Raw genomic sequence first — 13,451 nt, 5'->3', positions numbered from 1 at the left:
CAGCAGGCCAGAAGCCAGGAGCCCCAGGCTCCAATCCCAGTACTGAGTTCCACAACAGAACTTCAGGAAGTGGGGGAGAGGCTTTGTTTAAATTTCCCCATGTTTTCCTGGGCAGGATCCTTTTACCATAGGCATTAGAAGTTTAAGAATTGCTTGGTTTCTTGGGGCTTGCAGTTGGTGGAAGATGTGTACATTTCCCCAGGAGCCATCAGCAGCATGCTCCAGAGAAAGGGGCTGGGTTGTTTTTGGTGGTTTGTTCTGATTTTTTTTCCCCTGCTGTGATTAAGAAAAGCTTTTGCTCACCAAGAAGGCATTCTTTAGAGGCGTGCCTGTCCCTCATTAGAGCATAAAAGCAGTTCATAGGTCTTTTGGGGCTGGCAGTAGTAAGACCTTCGATCACACAAAGTAAGCTGATCTCTACAGAACTGAGGATTAGGTTCCAAACTGCAGTACATTTCTGATTGGATGCAGACTCAGCAGCTGGGCTATTTTTGGCTTGTGAACCACTCTAATAGCTGTTTATTTTTAAGGTCATTTTCTGTTTGCATAGCATGTACACCCTTCTGGTGGGGGGGAGGCATTGTAAAAACAATCACTGCTGTGCAGAGTTAGGAACTAAGTCTGGAGAGGGATGGAAAAAACAGAACTCAGTGTACTTATTGCTTGAAAGCCCAAAAACATCTGCTTAGGTCATAAGGTTTGCTGGCCCACTCTGAGCTGTGTCCCCACAGGAAAAATTCTGTTCCAGTTAATACAGACTACTGCAGGGATTGCAGGAGACTTGGGGAAAGCCTGTCAGACAACAACATGGTATAAATAGAAAGGAAGCATCAGATCTGATGCCCTTACCTTCAAGCAGTAAATAGAAACCAGAGCAGTCTCCCCACAGCTGAGGAGTCACCACTTGTGCTGGGCTGGCCAGAACTGGATCCCAGCTCTTGTTAAGACCCTTGTTCAGTAATAACATGCTTTATTGTCCTGTTTTCCTGGCTCCTTCCTGTTGGTAGTATCTTTATTCACACACAGTCAAGTGATACAAATTCACTGGGACAGCAGCAGTTTATAAAAGAGAGTAGGAATAATTATCTTCAACTGAAATTAAAAAAAAAACACATGGCCACCTGTCAAGCAATGCACTGCTTGTAACAGGTCATGGTAAGGAAACATTTTACAGCATTGGCAGTGTATTCCCAGCCATGTTGCTTTTCCAGATCACAACATACACAATTCAAAAGTATACTAAAAGTAATAATGGAGTTTGTAGAAATGCCTGCTGCAAAACAATTGCTGTTGTCTGATTTCCTCTATATTTACTCCCTTGCTACATTATAATAGAATACTTGAATAAACACAGTTTGTTTCTAACTGAATTTGAACCTTAAAGTTGATCTCAAGTAAACTGTAAAGTCTTTGGCTCCCATCCTTGAAGTACATGAAGGACCTTAACTTTGGACTTGTGAGACAGATAAGGCAGGAGGTGAGCCCACAAGTGAGAATCCAATGCCTTGGGCAGCAGCCCAGGAGGGAAGGGGAAGTTGAAGCGCTGTACTTCACAGGATCTTAATTTGGGGCTTTTCCCTGGATTTTTACAGACTTTTAACAAGTCTTCCCTGGGCTCTCCTTTTACCTGATAGGCTTGAGATTTCAAGTTTCTAGCAATCTGGTATAACTGCCTGTGTTTGAGATCTGGGCTCTGCACTCAGCTGAGGGAACTGCAGTACCTCTCTCCCTCCATATTCCACTGCTCAGGGTCATTTTCCCTGTCCCTTTGCCCTCCCCTCCCTCCTCCTGGTCTGGTACCACTGGCATGGCCTCTTTCCATGTGAGAGAGCTGGATGCTCCATGCTTTGCTGAGGCTCACACTGAGCCCCACACAAGCTCCCTGCGTTCCAAGTACCATTCTCTTAGCGTTTCCAACCTTGAGAAGAGAGGGAATCAATCCAGTGCTGGCTGCACTGTGCAGGGATGAGCAGCTATTCCCTCAGGCTGGCATGCTTGCAATGAGAATCTCAGAATGCTCATGGAAAGTGACATCCAGAGTGGCCCTTGCTGTGGGGAACAAACTGTGAGCAGGCCAATGTGTTCAACTCTGGGATTTCATGCTCCTTTTCCTCCCAAGAGCCAATCTCAAAACATTTCAAACAAGAGATGTTTTAGCAGAGAGGAAGAATAAGGCACTGAAGGTGAGCTCATTTGGCCAAGACTGATCCACAGGGTGCTGCCCCAGTCCTCAATGCTCTTCACTGAGCTGTTCTCTCTGTGCTCACATCGTATGAGACGTTCTCAGAGAGGAAACCTTGTCTCAGCTCTGACACCACACACGGGGGCCAAGGCCCACCTTCCTAGGCACGGCCTTCAGACAAATCATCGAGAAGGACACACACTGGAGGCCAGAGGTTGGCTTCCCAGTGTTTAAATGCCACCAGCTCGCAGAGAGGTCAGCTGTGGAAAGATGACCAGGATACCTGTGAGGTATAAAACTCTGTGTCAGCTGGCCACTGCTCAGCTTTGTCATCGTCAGACTTGTCGCTGTCATCGCCGCTGGAGGGTTCGGAGCCCTGCATGGCAGAGGGGATGGGCTCCGTCTCCCCGCAATCCACCTCTGCCTCCTTCTTCTTCTCTGCCAGCAGCTGCCTGTAGCACAGGTTGCAGACCCTCAGGGGCTTGGGGGACAGCCGGGGCATCAGGAACCTCTGCCGGGAGCAGTCGGCGCACACGACGAAGCCGCACTTGCGGCAGTGGTGCCTGCGGGTGAGCGTGGAGAACTTGGTGTGCGTGCAGCGCATGCAGATGTCCGTGGCCTTGTCGGGGATCCAGGGCGCCGCGGGCTCCCTGCAGGGCTGCCGGCCCGTCTTGCTCAGCAGGTGCTTGATGCACTCCTCCAGGTGGCTGATCCACTCCTTCCTCTCCGTCAGGGAGGCCGCGGACACCACAAAGGACTTCTTGGAGGTTTTAATCATCCAGCGGTTCTTCATCTGCAGCGTGTCTGGCAGCGTCTCCAGAGTGACATCTTCAAGGGGGATGATGTGCTGGGAGTTGTACTTCCTCTTGTTGATGATGATGCTGCCGTAGACCAGGATGTCGTTGAAAAGGAAAAATATGCGAGGCTTTGGCTTCTTGCGGCATTCCTTGGTTAGAATCCCCTCTCCCAGGAGCACCCTGCCCGGCAGGGCTAAGGGCTGCCCAGAAGCCCCAAAGCAGTTTTCCACAGCAGCGATGCGCTGGCTGTTGATCTCCGTGTTTGCAAGGTGGTCCATCATGTCCAGCTCGCTCTGCAGAGAGGAAAACACAGAGGGAAGGGGTGAAACTGCAGCCAGGGTGAAGGTGAGGAGCCAGTGGATGCACAGGTGAGATGCTCCTGATGCAGTCTGAGGTCACAGGTGACCTCATGAGCACTCCTGGCTTTAGTTTCTTTCCTTTCTAAATAAAATCTTCAAACTTTCTGACCTCATTTTGCAACAGCCCAGGCTCTACTGGGATGGTTCAATTTGCAGCAGTGGAAGCCCTTAAAGGCAGAGCCAGGTCTTCCTGGTTGTGCTTTTTACCAGTCTCCCTGTGTGCCCTTAGAAAAGAAAGCTGCTTGATCTGAACCTGATTTTATGCAGATTCACAGATCTGCATAAAAGGGTCTTGAGAGCAAGGCTCCCATTTCTGACTGCACACCTGCTTTATCAAGGATATCTTACAGACACACACCCCCCACAGCTCCATTTTGGGCCAGAGCTGAGGCGGGAACAAAAGAAAACCCTGTGGTATCACTTGTTCCATGCACGACAAAAAGGCTAAAAAAAGAAATTAAAGAAGCCGTCATGATGTGAATGAACCCACACAAAGTTAATCCTTTCCTCTGTTATCCCAGTGCTTCCAAATCAAGACACATCATTCTGAAAACAGTCAGCTCTGCTGAAGGGGAAGTGGAATGGAGCACACTCATCTCCCACACCTCTGCACCCTCCTTCTCACACAGTCTGGGGGTTTGACAGTGTGCTGTGCTTTTGTTCTAGCAGGAAGCCCAGGTAAGGGTAGCCCTGAAGGGAAAGCAGCTGCTGGCTCTTGGCAGTCTGCAGTGAGGGAGGTGCTCCCTGTCAGTCACTTTTCTCCTTGCCCCTTGCAGGCTGGAGGGTGCTGCCCAAGGCCAGCTGGCCATGGCAATGTGAGTCATTTCCTCCTGCACAGAGGTAGCTCAGCCATCACAAGGCACATCACAGGGCCATGTGTTGTTAGCCTGGTTGCTGCTGCTGGTTGCTGGGAGCACTCATGCAGAGCTGCTCTCCACTGGTATCCCTGTGCTCCTTGCCCAGAGTCCCTGCGGCCAAGGAGGCTGGAGGGAAGAGGAGGACGACACCGTGCCTGGTTCTGTGTGTGTGGGACATTGTACTCTTGCCCTTCACACCAAATCACTCCTTTGCTGTGCTGGAAGGAAACCACAGGGCTGCTGCACGCCATGCACCTCTCAGCTGACCCATCTGGCAGACAGACTGGGCAATTCCTCTGAGTTCCCAGAGCTTCCTTCTCTGGGGTGAAAAGGCACGAGGCCAAGACACAGGTTTAGCCATGGCAGACCTAAATGGAGTGACCCAGCCTGCAGGAACAGCTTTCACTGAGTGCTGAGTGCTCCTGAGGAGCTGCCTTCCTCCAGCTGGAGGGGGGGATGTGAATCCTCAGGGCCTCAGAGCCCTGGAGTGCCCTGGATGGGGCTGGGCACTGCTGGGCACATCCACTCATGCAGGTGGGCACTTTACACTGAGTGAGTGCTCTGGCCAGGCTGCAGCCAGAGGGGGAATCCAGGGGCTGCCTCCAGCAGCAGGAGCTGAGAGAACTCCCCAGCCAACTTGCCATGGCACAGACGTGCAGCAGCTGGGCCAAGGATCTGTTCTTGCCATCAGAGAGGAGAGAGCCTCCATTCCCAGCGTGGCTCCATCAGCCTGAGTGCATCTGTGCAGGGAGAGGAGATGTCCTGCTGCAATAAGCACCATGTGTTTTTACCCTCTCCCTCCTAAATACACAAATGAGGCTGAAGAGCAAACAGGCAGGGCAAACTCCCTGACTAGGGTTAGCCAGATTCCCACCTATCCTGGGATGTGATCTCTCCCCAAATCCCTGGATGACAAGTTTCTGTGTGAAAGAGCAAGATGAGCACACAAATAATAAAGGAAAAACTCAAATTACAGCTTTGAATTCAAATTCATGTGTGTACAGACTGAGGATGCAAGAATATACTGGCAAGAACTTTTGTCACCAGCAACACCAAGTGGGATAAACCAAAGCAGTCCCACCAGTTTCCTTCCCTCTTCTGGGTTATGGAGCTCTCAGCCTACCTCTTTCATTTTATGTATTTCAGAAGCATTTCAAGCATCTCAAGAATTTAGGGTACCTGACATGAATCTGCACACCAGATTCCAGTGGAAACTAAAATATTTTGTCAGATAGAGAGACCTTGCCTGCACAGAGCCAGGAAACCCGAGCTCCTTTCCAAAGAGGAGTGTAAGCTCTGCTGCTGTGAAAGCTTTAGCTGTTGCACTGACCTGGGTCCCTGCACAGAAAGCTCTTGGACTTACTGCATGGAGCAAAAGGAGAAGGGGCTGGACACAATCCTGTAGTGTGAAAAAAAACAAAGGTGAGCTCTCATTACACAGCAGACTTCTACCTGCAGGTATGTCCTTACTCCTCCATCCTCTGGTTTCCTGCCTAGTTAAAATACCACGAGTTAACCTAAGAAAAGCCAACTCTGTCGTGGGAAAATCTCTGCTAAGACTAAAACTGTTGGCTGCTCTAGCCCAGGGTATTTCTTGAAGGAATTTTTGTGGGACACAAAAGCAGAATGTTTTCCTCCCATCTCTCTCCCCCCTCAGGCACAAGTGACAGGAAAACAGCACATACACATAATAAAAAGTAAAAAAAAACAAAAAAAAGGTAGGAGCGGGACTTAGAGTGCCTACCTTTAGGCTTAGACAACTCACTCTATCCCTCTGTGTAATCCCTGCTCAGGCAGGGGGGAAGAAACAGCCATCTGAGGGGCTGACTCATCACATCCCACCACAAGCCAGATCCATCCTGCCCCGAGTTCCACACAGCGCTCGGCTCGACCGACCACGCAAAACCCAGTTTCATGTTAATACTGTGACTCACTGCAAATAACCCACAGTTTGCCTTTGGAATGCAAGCACTTTGTGAATCTGGTAAATAAAGATAGCTGCTGAGTGTTACTGTGGTCTCCTTTCCTGGGAGATGAGAGCCTCTCCCTTTGGAACAAAGCGAGGGTATGAAGTCTAATCTGTTTTATTCATTTTGGTAACTGCTTTTTATCCTGTTTGCTCAAGTTTGCTGTGTTAGGTCAGCATGGTCACAGTGCTTATTAGCAAGTGCTACATGTGCCCATGTACCACATGCAGCAGCAGCAGTTCACCCAGCTGAAATTAAGGTGGCAAGATGTGTTTTTCTGGCATGCTGCTTTTCACAGAAGTTTCTGGCATGGCAAATTCTGGGGCTGCTTTTTTCATCAAGATCTGCTGGGTCTGCATGTGATCAAATACTGTGCAGTGAATATGACTGATGTTCAAAGGGAAAAAACCACAGCTTGGCACTCCTCTCCAGAAGTAAGCACGCCACAACACTTAACAATGAGGGCTTGTTCACTTGTGATTATAAACAGCCATGCTGATGCCTGCCAGGCACAGCATTTCAACTTCAGCTCACGGGTCAGCAAGTCTGGGGTATGATTTTCAAGTCTCTATGTACCTAAGGCTTAGGTGTACTGATGCAGTGAGCTGTTCTACCTGATCCTTCCATTCCTGCCATCAGGCAGAACTGACAGCCTTGGTATCCACTGCATACCTCATGCATACCACACATGGGATGGTCCATGACACCCAGATCTGACTGCTGAGGGCTGCAAGCAGAAAATGCCCCGAGCCTCATCTCTCTGCAGCTTTCCCTGACTCCCTCTTTCTGCTCTGCTCTGAGAAATCTCCCCTGGAGTTAAGGCTGGCAGAAGCTCTTGCTCACCAAGGACAGCAAGTAGGATGCAGCTGCCCGAGCAGGCATGTAGAGCAAGAAGAACAAAGTTCCTCTCCTTTTCCTGCCTGAGGGCATTTCAGCTTGCTTCTCGCACTCTGTCGGCATGCTGTAACTGCTGGGGTAAGGAGGGCAGGCTCTGGTAAACCCCTTCCTGCCGTGCTTACGAGGAACCCAATTCAGCACATGTACATTTTGGGACTGGCTGTCACAGCCGGCCTTTAGGAATGTCACAGTCCCAGTGGGACAGGGACGGACTGAGCTCCTCGCCACTGCTGCTCAGCACAGGGCCAGAGCCGGGCAGGGTTTTGAGGAGCTCAGACTGATGCTACCGAACCCCGCTGTTGGCAGCCTGAGCTCAGCTGTGGCTCTTGCAAGTGCCCGCCAGGCTCAGAGGCGCCCAAGCAGCAGAGGAAGAGCAGGAAGGGAAGGAAGGAGGAAGGGGGAGAACCACGAAACTCAAGGCAGAGCCTTACCCCGTCCGTCCCCCCGCTCATCCCGGGGCGCTCCGGCCGCACCTCCCGCTCCGCCGCTCTCCGGACCAGCGGCACACAGGGGCTGGCCGCCGGGGGAAGCGACAATTGTCCCTCCCTGTCCCTCCCAGCGCCCGGCAGCTCAGCGCCCCTCTGGGACAGGCGCAGGGCCCAAGCGGGGTCCCGCGCACAGCTCCGCAGCGAGACAGCGTCCGGGGTTTGGTACACGGGCAAAGCTGGGACAAGAGTCCCTCTAAAACCCCAGCGCGCCCTCCCTTCCAAAAACCCCAGTACACCCGCCCCGCTGGAGCGGCGTCCGGGCCGCAGGCTCCGCACACGCGGGACGGGACCGCGGGACGGGCCGAGCACACCGCGGGAAGGGCCGAGGACACCGCGGGACGGGCCGAGCACACCGCGGGACCCCCGGGCGGGCCGAGCACACCACGGGAACCCCGGGCCGAGCACACCGCGGGACCCCCGGGCGGGCCGAGCACACCGCGGGACCCCCGGGCGGGCCGAGCACACCGCGGGAACCCCGGGCCGAGCCCGGCAGCCCGCACGGCGCCCACACCCCGCCGCTCTGTCCCACGGCGGGCGGAGCGGGGCCGCCAGACCGCTCCTGTCCCCCCGCTCCGGCCCGGCAGCGGAAAACCCCCGGCTCTCCTCTCCGCCCCGAACCGAACTCCCAGCTCTCCCCTCCGCCCCGAACCGAACCGAACCCCGCTCGCCCCGTACCTGCCGGCCAGTCCCGGCAGCGCTCCCGCGGGCCGCGCCGGGCGGCTCCGCTCCGCTCCAGGGCCGGGCCCCGCCGCCGCTCCCCGCCCACCGCCACCGCCGCCAATGGGCGCCCCGGGGCCGGGCGGGGCTGGGACTGCCCCGTGGGTGTGTGTGAGTGCCCCTGAATGTGCCCCGTGGGTGTGTGAGTGACACTGAATGTGCCCCGTGGGTGTGCGTGAGGGCCCCTGAATGTGCCCCGTGGGTGTGTGTGAGTGACACTGAATGTGCCCCGTGGGTGTGTGTGAGTGCCCCTGAATGTGCCCCGTGGGTGTGTGACACTGAATGTGCCCCGTGGGTGTGTGACACTGAATGTGCCCCGTGGGTGTGTGTGCGTGCCCCTGAATGTGCCCCGTGGGTGTGTGACACTGAATGTGCCCCGTGGGTGTGTGTGAGTGACACTGAATGTGCCCCGTGGGTGTGTGTGAGTGCCCCTGAATGTGCCCCGTGGGTGTGTGTGTGTGACACTGAATGTACCCCGTGGGTGTGTGACACTGAATGTGCCGCGTGGGTGTGGGTGTGCGACACTGAATGTGCTGCGTGGGTGTGGGTGAGTGCCACTGAATGTGCCCCGTGGGTGTGTGTGAGTGACACTGAATGTGCCCCGTGGGTGTGTGTGTGTGACACTGAATGTGCCCCGTGGGTGTGGGTGTGTGACACTGAATGTGCCCCGTGGGTGTGGGTGCGCCCCACGGCTGTCTGTGCCCCACGGCTCTGTGTGCCCCATGGCTGCGTGTGTGCCCCATGGATGTGTGTGTGCTACGGCAGCGTGTGCCCCACGGCTCTGTGTACCCCATGGCTGCGTGTGTGCCCCATAGTTCTGTGTGCCCCACGGCTGTGTGTGCCCCGTGGCTGTGTGTGTGCCCTATGGCTGCATGTGTGCCCCATAGCTCTGTGTGCCCCATAGCTCTGTGTGCCCCGTGGCTGCGTGTGTACCCCGTGGCTGTGCGTGTGCCCCACGGCTGTGTGTGCGCCCCACGGGTCTGTGTGCCCCATGGCTGCGTGTGTCCCACAGCTGCGTGTCCCCCGAGGACCGTGTGTGTGCCCCTGGCTGCGTGTGCCCTGCTGACACCCAGCACCCTCCTGCACGCTCTCCCCTTGGCCCCACAAGCACAACTCAGTGTATTTAATTTGCTGGCAGTTTAAGTTTCCAGTTTCGTCACCCCCTAATCACATTGTATTCCATCCAGCAGAAGGGTACACATGGATGGCATTCTATAAGCATGGATGGCATTGTATAAAGATTGTTTTGGTGATAAAGTACCCCCAGTGTTGTACAGTTAAGCAGAGGGATATAAATAGAACTACACATTACACTGGTCCAAAACAGAAACCAGACCTGCTCCCAAGCCCTGGATCACACCTTCTAACCACTTTTGTGATTACAGTTACAGACCTTTGTGTAGAGAACGAGCTATTAACACCGAAATTGGTGTTGCAGGGAAATAATTTGCATTCCTCTCTCCCACCCACTCATGACAGTGCCAGGAGGGTGGTGGGGCGGTGGGCAGAGGCTGTGAGTGTCCCTCAGCACTGCTGAAGGTGCTGCAGGGCAGCCCAGCCCTGGCCCTTGCCAGGTGCAGTCACACAACCCCAGGCCTGTGCTGATCTATAATTCAGGTGCTTGCTCACTTTCTGTAATAGCTTTTCTATTTTTAATGGGAAGTGATGGACCTGTCAAGGTATTAGAAATATTTTTTTTCCCAGGTTTTCATTTTCTTTGGTAATAATAATGTGGGCTGGGAAGCTCACGGTGCACTTTAGAGCTAAAGTGCTTGGCAATCATGGGAGTTTCCACAAGACCTTATTTCTTTACACTTTGTGTTTGTGTCAGACTAGCAGATAAATGAGGACACAGACCAAGTTCAGTGCCTAGCAGTGTTTGAGGGGGGATTGCAGAGAGGGCCATCAGGTCACTGACAAACCCCTGGAAACCTGGGAGAAAGCTCAGCACAGAGGGGAGGCTGCTGGGCTGAACAGACTCGGGTTATCACCATAAATATAGTTATATATATAAATATAAAAATATAAATATATATATATATACATACACACACACACCTATATCTCAGGGCTTTAGTGTGGGGTCTTTCCAGTCCTCCTCCCTTTTCTGTGGGACTGAGTGCTCTGTCAGTGCAAGGAGCATGGTCTGTCTTTGCAGACTGGTTCTCACACCTGGGTTGTGTTGAGCTGGAGTACCAGCTCTCTGTCCTGGCTGCCCTGGGAGCAGGCTGCTAACTCTGAGGAGATCTGCCCTGCTTAGAAATGAATTCTCCACAGAATGCTGGGGGTTTTTAAACAAGGTCTAACTGTAAATATCTGTAAACTATAAATAGACAAAGCACTGAACTAAATATGCCAGAATTTGTCTTAGCTGTCAGACTAATTCAGATCTAACCAGCCACAGATTATTACTCTGAAACTGGTTTTTGCCCTCCTGTATGCTAAAATTATTCTGAATTTGCTCTCATATACTAATGAGGCTATGCTAATCATAGTCTTTATTACTGAGATGTAATACTTTAATTTATTTCTCTTGTTGTTTCTCAGTATGCTAACCTGGACAACACATCAGCCAAACACAGCATTGGGTTGGCCAAACCACCTGGGATTTGAAGGTTTTTTCCTTGTTTCTCTTTAGTCAGAGGTGGAGGTGTGCTCAGACAAGTGTTGCACCAGGCAAGGGAAGCCCTGAGATCCACTTTGTGCCTACAGTCAGTATTAAGCAGTTGCAATTGAGAGCTGACTTTCTGTTGGTATTTTGTTTGTTTGTTTTGGAAGCTCTTACACGCTTGTTTGAATTCCTTACTGAGATGCAAACTGGGAGTTTCACCAGTAATCTTAAGAGTTATTTGAGAGGCAGGCTCAGGAGCTCTGTTTTTCCTGGCTGTAAACCCAACATTTGTGGGACCACTTGAAAAAGCTGCAGCCCAAATTACCAGCTTTTAATGCAGCTAGAGCAAGGTGAAGAGACTTTATCTGATTGCCTCTGGCATTTTCTCCAAAGCCACTTGTTTCTCAGTAGCAGAAATATCTTGCCCAATTGGGATGCAATAATTTCAAAGCAAGTAAAGGAAACTGCAGCTGCTCAGCTGAGTCAGCCAAAGGTAAGCTCTGCAGGGGAGAAAATGTTTTTTTATTATCTTCTAGTGGCAAAATTACTACAACAGCCTGCAGGAAAAGATTAGATTATAATAGTAACAAAAACATCTGTTAAATTCTCAGCTCAGTGTATGTTTAGTGCATGTTTGGAAAAGAAGAAAAAACAACCAGGCACTTGATAAAATTCTTTTGAATAAAACTCAATATTTAGATTCAGTTTGGGATGTTAGGAACCCACTGTGATGATAGGATAGACAGTGATTTTAACTAATTGACTACATGGGGCATTTAATCAGTGGACAAGGCAGCCTTTAGCAATGGAGATTTTACTGAATTGAGCTTGGCATACTGTGACCTAATGAAGGAATAAGACAACTTGTGTTCATCATCCAGGTTACCTGTAGGGATGAGTGACCTCTGTCCTGAGTGACAGTGTGGGGTGTGGGGGGTGAATGTTTGTCTGATCTGGCTCCTGGGGGATTCAGCTAATCAGCCTCCTCAGAAATGTGTGACCTGCCACGATTGATTTGTGTCTCTGAGGCCCTACCAGCTCCATCTGCCTGCTTTAGAAATGACTTGTTCCAAGTCTGACAGCGCAGAAGTCACATCCAGGCTCAGCTCTGTCAGTACAGGCTGGAACTTCAGGTGCCAGTTTCCAAATTCTCACTGGTCCTCGTGCCTTGAGGCTGCTGCCCAGCAAACCTCTTTCAGAGGCTGCTTGTGCTTTAGGGCATCTCTCAGCCCTGGTGCAGGAAATCACCCACTTCTGGAGAGGCTCTGGCTGCAAAATGATTGCCCAAGTGATGAAAGTATTCCAGAAAGCAACCTTGGCTTGCTCCTCTGCCTTTTGCATAAAGCAAAGCTCAATCAAAGTGCTTTTGGTTTTTACAGAGGCGTTGCTGTGCTTTGCCTGTGTGCAGCACTTTATCCTCAGGATCTTGAAGTGCAGCATGAATTCCAATAACTGTGAGGGTCTGTAGCCTTCTGACAGGGAGTTCCACCCCTGGGGAGTCCCATTTGGTCACAGGGTGCCTGGTCACTGACACAGAGCAGTGGGTGATTTGCTCTTGCCTTCAGCAGAGCGGGCTGTGGCTCAGAGTGAATCACCCCAGAGCTCCTGACTCACAGCCCCATGTGCCTCACCACAGGGCCATGTCCCACTGATCTCAGTGACCCTCACAGAAGCTCTTGTGTGCAAGGACAACAGCACCTCTCACACTTGCAGGTTCTAAAGTTACAACTTTGTCTTGGTGTTTGCTGCACCCTTCCCTGCTCAGACCTCTGCCCTGCTCCGTGAGTGCAGTGCTGTGGAGTTGGAACTTCAGTCTTGAATAACCCACAATGATCAACAATTTCTGAGTGGATCAAGTGGGTTGGTCATGAGGAGTCTCCAGGCTGCACCCAAGAAGTGCCCAGTGCAGGGACTCACCAGAGGGGAAGCTCAGAAGTCCGAGCTCTCCTGAGGAGCAGCAGGGGTGAGCACACACACATGAACAAGAGGAGCCCTGACATGCTGCAGCCCCTGCTCTGAGTAGTGTTCCCCAGGAGTGGGAACAGGCTGGAGTTGAAATACAAAAGGTGAAGGTGAGGAAAAGCTGAGATAAGAGAATATAAAATGTCAGGACTGTGAGAAGGCGCAGCTGTTCAGTGCAGAGGGGATATAATATGTATGAATATGATACAAAATGTATGAAATAAATGTGGAAAAAAAGAGGTGTGTCCAGAAAATTTCCTGAATGCATTTTTCAGCATGCTGTGAGAGAGTGCTGCACATTCTGAGCCCAGCCTTCCTTGCAGAAGGCACCATTCTGAGCACGTTCTTCTGAGCTCTTTTCCTACTGCTGCTATTCTGTCTGAGCAGTGATCTCCTATTCAGTGTGCTTTTATTGCACAAGATAAATCATGGTGAACAAATACCTGGTGAGCAAGTGTTTCAAAGACTAAACTGAGGCAGATTAGCCATTTCAAATATTGAAATAGGGAAAAAGTGTGGGGAACAGAGTAGGATAATCACTGGCTAATGCAAAAAGATGTAAATGACTGATTGACTGATTAGTGAAAGACAAATAAAAGAGTGTCATTCCTGAA

General features: G+C 51.5%; 1 protein-coding gene across 1 annotated transcript; it reads right to left on the bottom strand.

The window, feature by feature from the left end:
* Positions 1-600: 600 nt before the first annotated feature.
* On the bottom strand, positions 601-8,289 carry PLEKHF1 (pleckstrin homology and FYVE domain containing 1). The gene is made up of 2 exons (XM_084214987.1): positions 8,223-8,289; positions 601-3,272 (listed from the first exon to the last, which is right to left on the bottom strand). The coding sequence occupies exon 2, from the start codon at positions 3,258-3,260 to the stop codon at positions 2,439-2,441; it is 822 nt and encodes a 273-aa protein (XP_084071113.1). The 5' UTR covers positions 3,261-3,272; positions 8,223-8,289; the 3' UTR covers positions 601-2,438.
* Between the last annotated feature and the right edge of the window lie 5,162 nt (positions 8,290-13,451).

The sequence above is a fragment of the Fringilla coelebs genome (genome assembly GCF_963513975.1).
Source record: "Fringilla coelebs genome assembly, chromosome: 14".
Classification (NCBI taxonomy): Eukaryota; Metazoa; Chordata; class Aves; order Passeriformes; family Fringillidae; genus Fringilla; species Fringilla coelebs.
This window is presented reverse-complemented; position numbering and strand designations above follow the sequence as displayed.

Excerpts from the sequence above, each read along its gene's own strand:
- PLEKHF1 (XM_084214987.1), bottom strand. The coding sequence starts at position 3,260 with ATGATGGACCACCTTGCAAACACGGAGATCAACAGCCAGCGCATCGCT.